Source organism: Podarcis pityusensis, assembly GCF_964106645.2.
Source record: "Podarcis pityusensis genome assembly, chromosome: 17".
Lineage (NCBI taxonomy): Eukaryota > Metazoa > Chordata > Lepidosauria > Squamata > Lacertidae > Podarcis > Podarcis pityusensis.
In genome coordinates this window covers 30,145,506-30,159,746 of record NC_138042.1, presented here as the reverse complement: position 1 = coordinate 30,159,746, position 14,241 = coordinate 30,145,506, and the positions used below count along the sequence as shown (strand labels likewise).

The following is a 14,241-nucleotide window of genomic DNA, read 5'->3' as shown; positions in this document are numbered from 1 at the left end:
GTGCTCAATCATGCCCACATGCAGATGCCCAGACTAGGCTATGCTGCTTTTAAAACAACAACAACAACATCAGCAGAACAGAACGCAATACGACAGTTTAAAGGCACTCCAAACAGCTCCTAAAGCAGGTGGCTGGAGCCAGCTGGATACAGTACTGTCTACGGTGACAAACCAAGTACACAGATGACAATGTTAAAAAAAAAATGCCATGCACACAAAGACAGAGAGAAATGTAATAATGAATATTTCATTGCAATATTTAGCCATGCATTTTAAAAAACATCACCTGAATCATGCAAGCCACCCACTCAGACACGCACTAAGGGAGAAGGGAAATGCAATCAGCATGTAGAGCATTTCTGTCTAGAAATTGCAAGGTAGATCTTTCCCCTTCAGCTCCACCACCACCCCATGTAACACAGGTATATGGCCAAAGAGAAAAACACCGTCTAGATTGGATCGGCTACCAAGTTGGCAGCACTGACCCAGCTCCATGAAGAGACATTCTCTGAAAGTCTATCAAATCCATCCAGCACCTACCTTCAATCTGGGATTTGTCCCTCCACCCCCACCTGCCGGCTTATTCCTTCCCCACGGTATTTTGTAAGAAATAAAAGGCACTATCAGCCAAAGGCTCAAGGGCAGCGTCCCCTTTTCAAGACTGCCAGAAATGTTGTGGAGATTTATATGCAATGTTGCATTCATTTACCTTGGCTTCTTTAGCAGAAAACTCCGTGGAGTTGGAAATTTTCATGGACTTTGAGCGGTGAGTTTGCCGCCAGACTGGGTCCTCTCGCGGGTATTTCACCGAACCTGTAGCTCTCACTCGGACCTTGCTGGTGCTCTGGACACTATTAACTCCAATCATTTCCACAAAGCAAATAAATATTCTCTCTCTCTCTCCTATATATATATTATATATATACGAAGCAGGGGGGCAGAAGAGGAGAAATAAACCACACTTCACAAATTCTCTTCAAGGTAGTTTAGAAGGAGAGGAATCTCTGTGGAGCCTAAGCTGCAGCAATCAGTGTTTGCTTAAAAATGCACCAAGCTGGTCCCCCACTACCAGCCACCACACACATACACACACAGAGCATCTTCAACTACACTGTTTTGAGGCAGCGTGATTGTTCCAGGCAATGCCTACGTCACTGGCTGCAAAATATAAAAGGGTGGAAACCCCACCCCTACTCACTACCCTGCTGCTCAGCACATATCGCCATCCTTTCCCAATACACACACACACACACACACACACACACGGGGGGGGGGGGGTGCATTCTCCAGTGCGGCTCAAGGGTATCAGTTTCAAAGAACGGAACAGATGGCAAAAGGCCAAGCAAAAAAGCAATTCATTTCTGACTGCAGACAGGCAACACTTGTATTCCAGCCATACCATGTCAAAGTACATTAAGCTGGGTGCAATAAAATTAAGACGGCACAAATAAAAGACTGCCCCGAAGGAGACGAGCCTGCCAGGTAGCCGCTGCTTCGAAAAGAAAATTGGGGTGGAGGCTAAATGGATTGCAAAACATCTTAGGAAAGACAAGCATGTAAAAAAAGACGCTGCTTTTTCACAGGGTGGTCTGCAGACACTAGCTTCAATTACAAGTGGGATTTACTGGGCAGCCCTGTGCATTTATACACAGAAGCACTTGGTAGCTATGATATGGTACTAGGAATCAAGAAATCCCCCATTCAGATCTTGCCTCTCCTTAAGGCAAGCTTCTCTCTGCCAGCTCCACACCTACAACTAGGATTACCAGGGCAATATATATTAAATGCTATTATTATTATTATTATTATTATTATTTTAAAAAACCTAATCATTATAATTAACTCCCAGGAAATTTGTGCATAGGTTTGCAGATTTAGAACTTGTGTCTCAATTCAAGTTTTAGAGGGGGGGTTGAGGGGGGGTGGGAAGAGGCATGAATGGCTCACATACATGCTCATTCTCAATTTTCAGATTCGTTAACTGAGACACAAGGTCACACAGCTCAGTAGCAAAACCCCACTGTCCCAGCCTTGGCAGCGAAGGCTCGTATGTGAACCTTTGTTCCCAAAATAACTGGTGGAAGAGGCTTAAAAAGTGTGGCCGGTTCTGCCTTCAAATCAGCACAAGTGAACAAAAAGGCAGAGGCTATGATGGTAGTCCAAGTCCTGGATCTGTTTCGCCAACTAAAGCAGCCCGTAAACCGCTGCACAAGAGGAGTGGGTTTTTTGCCCAATCAGTGTTTCAAGGCGTAAGGGGAAGTAAGCTCCATATAAGGGAACGGCGGTGCTTACCTAAAGGCTACGAAGTCCAACCCCCCACCCCACCCCCCAAATCATTTCTAGCTCCTGGAGACCCAGAACACAGCAGATTGCATGTAACCATAGCAACAAAGCTCAGATGAGAACTGATCCCTAGTACGTTGGCACACAGGGGGAGTATCAGCTGGTAGCACTGGCTGGAGAAGGTAAAGACAAAAGTTGAACTGCATATGACTGAGGATGCCAGGAAGGGCACACATACTCCAACTGTTCCAATTTACCAGGCACAGTTCCCTAATAGCTAGATCTATTGTTATATCTATCTATCTAATCACACACACACACACACACACTCCTTCAGATGAATCTACAACTACCAGGTATTTATGAACACTACCCACCATCACTTACAAAGTTTACTGAACCACCAATATACAACACTCCTTCATAAATTGCTGCGTTCTGCACATTCTCTCAAGTTAGAAACTATCCTTCTTGCATGAGTTCAGAGAAAGATTATGCTGAAGTGTGAACCATCTCCAGTGTTTCATGAAGGCTATGCATATTGACCAGAGAAACACTCTTGAGATAGACACAGTATTGACCACAAAATGTGCATATTGAGCTCTGAAATGTACAAAATGCAGACGAGATAGGCACACTTTCATGTTATCACAACATTCTGAACCAACACCACATTCCCCCCCCCCCCATAAATGGCAAATGACCCTCCTATATGTTGAGGTTTATCCAGTAATATTTCCCCCCCAATAGCTTCTGAAGCAGAGTATTAGCAATCCAGTTTCCTTTTTAAATGAAGTCATTTAATATAATGTTTTCTCTCACAATGCACTTGATTTGCACTTATTACAATGCATTTAGCAACAATTGCCACCTGAGGAGGCAGCTATCAGATGGAAGGGAAGGGGTACATTAGCATTTTGTTCCTGTGTGTCTGCATATACAACTATGTGCACTGAGAGTCGAAAAATATTCCCGCTCCCATCTGGGGTTTTCAATTCTAGTGACCCTGGGGAAGGATATGAAGCCCAAGGAAATCATTTAAAAGATTTTAAATTAATCAAACAGTGCGCACAGAAGACTAATTAAAGGCCATTATTTACCAAGGACATTTTATATACAGTGGTACCTTGGGATGAGTACTTAATTCGTTCTGGAGGTCCGTTCTTAACCTGAAACTGTTCTTAACCTGAAGCACCACTTTAGCTAATGGGGCCTCCTGCTGCCGCCGCGCCACCAGAGCATGATTTCTGTTCTCATCCTGAAGCAAAGTTCTTAACCTGAAGCACTATTTCTGGGTTAGCGGAGTCTGTAACCTGAAGCGTATGTAACCTGAGGTACCACTGTATACATTGGGGTTAATTTAAGATGAGCAGTACATAACAACTAGTTATTGTGCATATTCACCACAGCTCCTGGATAATGTGCACATAATCAGTCTATGAAGAGAACTGGGCATATTTCCAGGTAAATATACGTAATCCGCAAACAGCAGAGGCCATATTTTTATCTGTTAGGCAAGTACCTAAACTTTGTCAGTGCCTTTTAAAACACTGGTGTGTGATGGGGGGGGGGGGGGCGATGTTTTACTGAGTTCTGATGTTTTTATGTTAAGCTGCTGCCAGCACTGCCATCATCAGCACATGACTTTTCCACCACAGTGGTGAATGTTTAAGTTCAGTTACCTTATTATGCTAGCACCCTTGGGACATGACAGGGTTACTTTAAAGAGTAGGTGAAAGTTTTCCACAATCACTGTAACAACAGAAACCGATGTGGAGCTATGAAAAATTAAAAGGCAGGGTCATAAAGGTCCTTTTGAAAGTGGCTAAGAGCTTTGTCCTAGAGAACACAAGCTTAACAGGTTGCCTAAATGCTTCTTTGCAGCCTCATCAACAGATTCTCTGCTTTTGCACAGTTTGGGGACTTCATTGCACCTCTGCCTGCTGCTCTGACGAATATAAAAATAAGAATAATACAGTATTATTAATAATAATACAATTATTATTATTAGGAGTAGTAGTAGTAGCAGCAGCAGCAGCAGATAAAACTTCAGAAACTTTCTTGCCTCCCCATTTTCTGTGTTAGTAAAAACCTATCTTCACAATGCCCGTGAAAAACTGGGGTGCATCCACTTTGGAGGAAGCACAGATACCAAACCAAAGCTGCCCCATTTGGAGGTATGTGGATGTCCTTGGAGCAGTCTTAAAATGCTTCCGACTCACTACAACGCTTTGTAAGGTCCTGGAGGAGCTGTCAGTTTCAAGAGTGTGCCTTCACAGCAAGCAGTACATGCTTATGCCAACACAGTGCAAGGAGGAACAGCTCTGAGGGCACATATCAGTGTGGCTGTCAGAAGAGAAGTAAAAGCAATACTAAAAACAAAACAAAACAAAACGGCTGGGAGTGAAGATAACGCCACAAGAAATGACCCTGTTGCCCCAAAGGGTCTTTGTGGTGCTGGGCTTGCCACAATTAAAATGAAGTAAATGTTTATCATTCCTTCGGCCTGTAAAAGCAAGATGAGCGCCGGAACCCCAGAGTCGTTCGCGACTGGACTTAACTGCCAGGGGTCCCTTTACCTTTTTTAATGTTTATCAGAGACATTTATGCTTGTGTTATATTCAGATAGAATACTTTTAAAAGCATGTATTCCATCCTCCTATTTTTAATTGTTAAGTAAGCTGTATTTTAAACCCAGTTGGATTAAAAACTTAAGTTATGAGCTGTGCAGAGCAGTCTATGCTGACCCTGATGATGAGAAATAGTTCAAGCCTTGGCAACTGCATGACAACCATACTGAAACATTTGTGTGTGAGAGTGGAATGAATGGTTTTCTTCCTAAGCAAAGGCTAAGAAGCAAAATGAGCAGGTTTGGCCAAGCAGATGTGCAAGGACTGATTTGGGCTTTGCTGCTAACTTTGAACCTACATAAATGGAAGTTTCCATGCACATCAAAAGGACAAATATTGAGACAATAATGATTATAGCAATGGATTTTGACAAAGGTAATGCTACTTTTTCAACCCAGTGGCATTTTGGATCCTGTGGGATGGAAGTTCCATTTTCCATGTTTATATAAAGGCAGGACTGTCTCAGTGCCAATTTGGAGGCACCAATTTGGAGAAGGCTATCGCAGCATAATCTGAAGAGGCAACATGTGTCTGCAGCACTCACCTTTTCCCTCTTTTTGTTTGTTACAGGATGCTTAGCCCAGGCCATTGACAGGTGGATGGGTGTGAGTATACCCCATCTTTTGTGTGTATGAATTTAGGACTAGTGTACAAGGTAGGGCAGGGACGCGGGTGGCGCTGTGGGTTAAACCACAGAGCCTAGGACTTGCCGATCAGAAGGTCGGCGGTTCAAATCCCCGCGACGGGGTGAGCTCCCGTTGCTCGGTCCCTGCTCCTGCCAACCTAGCAGTTCAAAAGCACGACAAAGTACAAGTAGATAAATAGGTACCGCTCCAGCGGGAAGGTAAACGGCGTTTCCGTGTGCTGCTCTGGTTCGCCAGAAGAGGCTTAGTCATGCTGGCCACATGACCCAGAAGCTGTACGTCAGCTCCCTCGGCCAATAAAGCGAGATGAGCGCCGCAACCCCAGAGTCGGCCACGACTGGACCTAATGGTCAGGGGTCCCTTTACCTTTACCTTACAAGGTAGAGCAATATCTTCACTCCTATTTCCTCTTTTCCCCAGAGTAAATCTCCATCCACGAGGGAGAGAACACCTTGCTATGGAAACAAGTGTTTAGGAAATAAAGCTTTAGAACTTTCATTTTCAATCTGGTTGTTTGTCAATCCCTGGACTCTCCAGGCAGAGCTGGGAAATACTTCCTGCCTGAAACCCTGGCAGTCAGTGTCAACAATACTGTGTCAGATAGTCTGACTTGGTATAAGGCAGCTTCCAATCTTCCCATAAGCAACCAAGGACAGGGAGCGCAATAAACTCTGTCTTACTAGAAATGTTGAATCAGGATAGATGTCACCTGTCAGGCTGCTGTTGAATGGGAAGTTAGCCAGCTGGCCAGTTTCTTTTCCTCTTGCAAGCAAGCAGTAAGGACCAGGGGATCCTATATATGAATTTTCTCAGGGAGTTTTCATTTCTCTCCTTTTCAGGCTTTATCAACCAACACTAAAGATTGGTAAGTTCAGGACAAAAGAGGAAAACTGCTTTGACCTTGAACAAAACTGAATGTTCTTTTTTGTTTCTTTCCCTTCCTTCTCTTTCCCTGAAGGCCCACATTGGCTGAATCACATTCCAGTTTCCTCATATCCAAACAGCACCATCTTTCTTCCTTAGACGTCCTTCCAACTAACATGCACATCAATTCACTTTTCCATCATCTAATGTCATTTGGCCCCCAATGACCCACTTGGTAGTTATTCTTCCACTCTCCACAATAGCCTAGACTTCCTCTCCTTTAAGCTCCTTTTTGAGACCTCCCTCAACTCCATCCCTTTTTCTTCTGCATTTCACTCATCCTCCTCCACCACCACTTGTCTTCCAAGATCCCTTTAGCCCTTAATACTTAGGTGCTAGGACTTCAGTCTGTCTAAAAAATCCCATCAGCTGTACATTTCAGTCTCCTTGCCTTACCTCCCTCGAAGAGATAGATGGCAATTATGGTTATCTAATGGTGAGAGAAATACATTCTAAATAAACGCCGAGTCCCTCTTTGCTATTTCCAGAAAGGAGCTATGCCAAAGCCCAGCTGGCATCAATGGCAGCTGCCAAGAACGCATGCCATGGGCAAGTTCAGCATTCCTGGGCACTGTAAAGGGCTATTGTTTGTTCTGGGATAATTTTATGTGTATTCTAAGGAAGTGTTATTTTCCTGTCACCTAAAGAACACACCCCAGTCTACTTCGCCTTTCTGACTTGTCTGATCACACACACAAATTACCCATCAGGGCCTCGCTGTGAAAAGTACTTATAAAAAGGTGATATATCAACGTGCCACTGGGAGAAAGGAGGAAAGGACAGGTGTTATCTTTTCCCTGCTGCTTACATGGACAGCCCTGGGATCATTATTTTCCACTTTCAGCAGTGGAAATAAAACTATTCCAAGAGAGGTGAGGATAATTACCAGTGGTGCTATTCCCCCGAGATTTTTTTAAAAAGTAAGGTATTATGTTGGTGGTTGAATCACACTCATCAAACCTCCGGCACTTAAATGAGCATGCTCCAGATCATACAGCAGAGGACTATCAATAGCTGTTAGTCATGATAGCTATGTCTGGGCTCCATACTTAGTGTCACTATTGGGTAACCAGAGACTGGGAAGAAACAACAGAGGATTACCATGTCTATCAAGCCCTGGTTATGTGCTTCCAAGGGGGGTGTGGTTAGCCACTACTGGACCTACAGCCCATACAGCTGGAACGGATGGAACTTCAGTATGATCACGCAAGTGTTCTTATGTTTTTATGAAACCGGTGGCACTGTGGGTTAAACCACAGAGCCTAGGACTTGCGGATCAGAAGGTCAGCAGTTGGAATCCCCACACCAGGGTGAGCTCCCGTTGCTCGGTCCCTGCTCCTGCCAACCTAGCAGTTTGAAAGCACGTCAAAGTGCAAGTAGATAAATAGGTACAGCTCCAGTGGGAAGGTAAATGGTGTTTCCATGCGCTGCTCTGGTTCGCCAGAAGCGGCTTAGTCATGCTGGCCACATGACCTGGAAGCTGTATGCCGGCTCCCTCAGCCAATAAAGCGAGATGAGCGCCGCAACCCCAGAGTCGGCCACGACTGGACCTAATGGTCAGGACTCCCTTTACCTTACTAAATGCACTCGCAGCTGTTTTGAAGTTCCTTCCTTATGATGCTATCCAATGCTGCTTGGAAGAGCATGGAGGATATTGGAATGGAACCAGGTTTGGGGAGAAGGGGCAGAATGAACATGAGTAGAACCTACTGGATCGGACCAAAGGCTTCACCTAGTCCAATATCATGCAAAGGCTTCAGACAGGACCTGAACACAATAGTACTGTATAGGCAGCGACACATTTGCATGGGAGCCACATTCCAGACCCCCACACGCATGGGTGAGGCCCATGTAAGGCTGCTATGTGCTGCCCCTTTTGCGACCTTTTTGTGATGCTTTTAGGTCACTTCTAGGCTTGGGCCGATGAGTGCATACGCAGTCGCAAACATACTGGACAAGCATAAATCAGTCGCTGCCTGTACTCTTGCAATCCCTAGAAGCTGATAATCAGAGGCACAGTGCCTCTGACACCTGGTGTAGAACATACCATCATAGCTAGTAGTCATTAATAGTCTTATCCTCTATCAATTCGTCCAATCCTCTTTTAAAACCATCCAGGTAGATACGATTTGGGCTTACTGCACTTAGGACAGAATGCCTGGGGTAAGGAAATGTATCCTTTGTAGAATATTAGAGACAATTATAATGGAGAATGATGTAGAATAATACAACAACTCACTGGAGAATTAACCATATTAAAGGCTCAGCAACTCTGCTGTTGAAAATCATTCCATAAATTTGCATTCCGGTGCAAGCCAGACAGCTTCAATTAATTTAAACAAGCTCTGACAAGTACACAATCCATGTCCAAAAATAATTCACTAACCTATTTGCCCTTTATTTGAAGTAACCTAGTTTTCACAAGTGGATTCATAAGGCCATTACTCTGTATTCCCTTATTAGAAGGGAAAGATCCAGAGTAACATAGAGCTTCCATCAAAAGTATATTGTAAGAACAACCGTCCAACTGGATACTCTGGTATTCTGGCTAGTCAGATGTCTCTGGGAGCATGAAGTGAACAACCATTTCCTTGCCTATCTTCAGCTTCTGGTACTCAGATGTGTCTGAACATGAGTGGCTCAATGTAGCTATGTGGGCTAACAGAAGTGTCCTCGATGGATGAGTAATTCTCTTTAAAAACATAAAGTTAGTGGTCATCAACACACCTTGTATGAATGAATTCCAAAGCTGATTATGTATTGTATGAAGTAGTCTTTCCTTTGGTCTCTCCTTAACGGTGAAATTCTATTCCGAGAGGTTCCTGGAGAAGAGTTCCTACCTCTTCCTTCTGGCTCCTGGTCACGTTTGTACAAGTGGCTTCTGACAACACCATACATATGAGGCAGCAGTCAGGGCCTCCTGGGGATTTCCTAGCACACTTTACTGTTGTTCTTCTATTGATAATGTGTTTATTGCTGTTGTCTTCATTCACTGCTTAGGTGCTTCTCTATTTCTAAAGCTTCTTGCCCTGTCAGAATGGTGGGCTGTCAATCATGAAGCCCTGCTACAGTAATGGGGTCTTTGTTGAGGTTGAAGGGTAGTCCTTGCTCCACCAGCTGGTCTGGAGGGTGGAAAAGACCTTCCCACCAGGTGACAGATTATCTGAACAGGGGGGGGGGGGGGTCCTGCCTGCACAACCAGTGAAAGGAGCCACCCCAAGTACAATGACTGCCTTCTAGGAGCCAATGAGAATAGAAATTCAAGTTAAGAATTTCCATTTTTTCCCCCCTATAAAGTAATGTTGACATGGCAACACAATATGATAAACATCACATTTATTTTCAATCTTTCCTTAATATTAATTATGTGTGTGTTTAATAGTCTATTAACATGAACCTGTACAAATCGATGGACACACACCGAGGCTGGAGTGGGACCTCAACATAAAGTTTTATTCTCAATTTTGTTCCTTAGTATCATCAAGAAGGCTTTTAGATATACTGTACCTTTTCTATCAATAGAACACAGAATGCACTCTAATTATCAGCTTAGACACTCAGAAAGTACTGAGAAACATCTACTAGAATTATTCTTTTCATACTTTAAATGCTTTAAATTAAAGTACTATTTAAATCCTATTCTACCTGTGTCACTCAATCAGTGATACAGATTCAACAATCTTCATAACTGGCTTTTACACTTATTGACAGTAAACTAAATCTTCCATGAATTCCAGGGGACTGGGATCCTTAGAAATTTCTTAAGTGTCAGGTTTAAATGATTCACATTTGAGCCTTCAATGAAACTAAGATTTCCTTGCAAAGGAGGTTTCATTAATGCAAGTACTGCCATGATCTCTGATTGTAGGATGAGGACATATTAGAGGGGTAGGGGAGGGAGAGAGAGAGAGAAAGAGAAAGAGAAAGAGAGAGAGAGAGAGAGAGAGAGAGAGAGAGAGAGAGAGAGAACCTTTTATGGTGAACTACATCAACCCATAAGGGACGCGGGTGGTGCTGTGGGTTAAACCACAGAGTCTAGGACTTGCCGATCAGAAGGTCGGCGGTTCGAATCCCCGCGACGGGGTGAGCTCCTGTTGCTTGGTCCCTGCTCCTGCCAACCTAGCAGTTCGAAAGCACATCAAAGTGCAAGTAGATAAATAGGTACCGCTCTGTCGGGAAGGTAAATGGCGTTTCCGTGCGCTGCTCTGGTTCGCCAGAAGCGGCTTTGTCATGCTGGCCACATGACCCGAAAGCTGTACGCCGGCCCTCGGCCAATAAAGCAAGATGAGCGCCGCAACCCCAGAGTCGGTCATGACTGGACCTAATGGTCAAGGGTCCCTTTACCTTTTTTACATCAACCCATGGAAGGATTAGGCTCCCACCTCCAAGCATTTTGCCAACAACTGCAAGAATCTGAACGTGTAATGCAACAATTCCAACTGTTGCAAGGTACGTGTATTTTGTTCCAAGCAGACTACAAAACAGAAGAAACATTCCTGAGGGAAGAAACAGACACTACTCAAAGCACAGGGCAGGTGCTGAAAATAGCTGACTGGTGTCAAGTTCCCTGACACCACATAATATATAATAATGAATATAGTGATGCCCCCTCCATCCCACAATATCCATCACTGGCCACCAAGCAAGAAGGGAACACTCAATGTGGCATTATTAAGTCATGTAGGCTACATGACAGGGAGATGGCAATGAGACTTCTGGCCTGAAAGTTCATCCCTGGCTGGAACACCTCTGGGAATATGAAACAAGGTGGATTCGATGTGCAACTCCCCCAGGGGAGGGGGCACAACGCCCAACTTCCTTCCATAAGTGCCTTTACCCCTCTCAAAGAGGGACTCGCCATCGCTAGAGAAGAATGGTTGAGTCTGTTTGGGGAGGAGCTGTGTGTTGTGTAGACCTTGAACCATGTAGGACTACATAAAAACAAGTGTCCAAGTAAACGGCTCTGCTAGCTTCTGATCTTCCCAAAGTTTTGGATGCCTCCCAAGCCATTTGTATAAATTAGGCCGAACTGGATATCTAAATTAGCTGAGATGAATGGAACTCTATACCCAGAGATGTTAAACTGTAACACTGGTGTAAAGACCTGCCCCTTCACTGTGGAAAGAAATCCTAGATGGCCTTTGTGATGCAGAGTTGGAGAAACTCTACCTATGGCGCTTTCAGAAGGGCTCCGCTTTCTACACAAACAAAAGGAGAAGAATCCATTACCAGAGTTTTTAAGCCCGAGTCAAGTGACAAAAAAATAAAAAACCTTTTTTTGAAACCTTCCAATAAACTATAGTAACCAAGTGACATGTTTGTACTGGACAAAGTTCTTATAACATAGAAAGCAATAATGGATTAATTTCATGTCCTCTCCATCACAAGATTTATCCCACCCAGCTCTATATCTAACAATCTGTAGTAAACTGTAACATAGGGAAGCTACCCTGTACCAAGTCAGTCAAGTGGTCCATCTAGCTAACTGGAAGCAGATCTCTAGGGTTTTAGACAGGAGTCTTTTTCAGCCCTACCTGAAGATGCCAAGGATTGAGCCCAAGACCTTCTGGGTAGAAAACATGTGCTTTACCACTGAACTATGGATTTTCCCCAAACAAAAGCATTAGCGGCAGTCACCAAACCATGGCCTTGTGGCTTCCAACCTTAATTGTGCAACAGTGTCATGGTGGCAATTGCTGAGGTGTTTTACCAGTTTGATATCTATCACTTATATGAATTCTCAAGCTTTACCAGTACTGTTTGTGTGCCTATAGGAACCAATGATACCCAAGAGCAACTACTTATCCAAACAAAGACCAAAATGGTTTCCAATAACAGGATAAAATAATATGTTTCATGCATGATGTGGAAATGACTAATATCATTACAGCTTTCAGATTTTCACTCTTTAGGCCTTTCCTTGGTCCCAAAGATACACACCCTATCCGACAGGGAACATCATTTAGTTTTCCATATAAATATGTATTTCTAGTATTTGCATTGGAAGAAGAAACACCGTGGTGCATATGTAACAGCAAAACAGGATGCCTTCACCTGCCCTAGCTGCAATAAAACATGTCTCTCCCACATTGGTCTCTACAGCCACAACAGGCGCTGTAACTCTCCAACGGTTTGACTTTACCCCAATGGCAAACTCTTCCATTGTCTCCTAAGATAGACAGATGCCAACAACTGCACAATGTTCTGCTTGTTTAGCAGTAACCAGTTTCGCTGAAGCCAATGGGAGTTATGCACAGTACTGCCATCTTGAATGAATGATGATGCAATCATACCACTGCTACAATGGCTGGAAGTGGATTAAATCAGAACCAAACCTGTTTGTACCAATAGGACACAAAGTCATCCTGGAACAGCAGGGCCATTTTGTCAGAGGAAGCCTGAGGAGCAGTGGGACAATGCCAGTGCAAGGGGAAAAGGTGGAACTAGTGCCGCCTAAAATCATCAAGGAGTGAGGTGCTAAGCCTGGCAGACTTCCTCGGGAAAGACATTTAAAAAATGCTATGCCACAACTGAGCAGTTCTTGCTTGCCACCCCTGTTCTCCACAGCTCAAAGATGGAGCAAGGGCTCCATAGAAGATCTCAGGGAGTTCATATGAAAGAAGGCATTCACTTAGATGGGCTTGAAGAGTGCTTTTGCACCATAATTCTTTGGGACACCTCACACATTATTCATGCTATATTGCTGGAGGGGAATGCACCAGAATATGGTATTTTTCATGTGGGCAAACTCCAAGCAAAATGGCAGCTCACTGATATGTCCATTCCAGTCATAACCCTGGCTCTTTGGCCATCAGAAATGCTGCCACTTCTGAATGAATGCTTCTTTTAAGTGCTTCTGGGACAGGACGCTATTGTTCAGAAAACGATATTCACATTGGTCCAGTAACTGGACAGCTGACTGTCAAATCAAGCCTCAGCACCCCTGGGGGAGAAGGTCTCCTTGCCCCAGGCGGTCTCCCTGCCCCTCAAACCTACTTTTCAGGAGCAATTCCTGAATCAGAAGATAATAATTCTAATCATGACAATGCTGAAATCTTGTTTGATTCCTGAAATGTATGATTTTTTAAAAATAGCCATGCGACCTCCTATGCTAATTGCATGGTGACAAATATCCTCCTGACTGAAGCCAAACGAAGCTGCTCGGTAATGAGGTAAAACAGTAATATTCAAATAACAACCAATCTCATCAGTTAAGGAAAGAAACATTTTAAGCTGTTTACACAGAATTACCCTTGCCATTTTAAAAAACAGATTTGCATGCTAATAATTCCCAAAACAGTAGGGAATGGGGAGGGGGGTGAGTCTTCTTAAGGAGCTGGTGTAAATTATCTCTCTTCTTCTCCTCCAGTCTACTTGCAGGCTGGAACTTATATTTTCTAGCAGATCAGTGGGAGGACCATCAAAGGACATATTTGGCAATTTGTTTCCTTCCCACACGGAAGTGGGAGTAATATGTCACAGGGACCGGAATATATGTGACATTGAATTAAGAGATTTCCCAGTTCCAAAGATTCAAAATATTCTGGAACATGCTATTCCAAAGAAAGATTCAAAATATTCTGGAACATGCTATTTCCTTTAAAAAACAAACACAACTGAATACAACAACATTTAATAGGGAGCTCAGGCTTTATCTCCCAATAAAACAACTACAATATGTAATGTAACAAGTCTGACTGTAACTGGGGATATTAAAGAGGACAAAGAAACTAGGTTTCTACAACCCAAATCACTCACTT

The 14,241-nt window shown here is 43.7% G+C and overlaps 1 protein-coding gene across 7 annotated transcripts in view; it reads right to left on the bottom strand.

Annotated features, from left to right (window-relative positions):
- Window positions 1-14,241, bottom strand: part of PSD3 (pleckstrin and Sec7 domain containing 3) — a 158,915-nt gene that overhangs the window by 56,432 nt on the left and 88,242 nt on the right. Inside the window, exon 1 of one of the 7 annotated variants that reach the window (XM_080986711.1) lies at window positions 710-1,104. The exons of the other annotated variants lie outside the window; for them this stretch is intronic. Within the exon in view, the coding sequence (XP_080842837.1) occupies window positions 710-868 (159 nt within the window). The 5' untranslated portion in view covers window positions 869-1,104. Of the gene's footprint in view, window positions 1-709; window positions 1,105-14,241 lie in introns of those variants that run through there. 7 annotated transcript variants of the gene reach the window in all.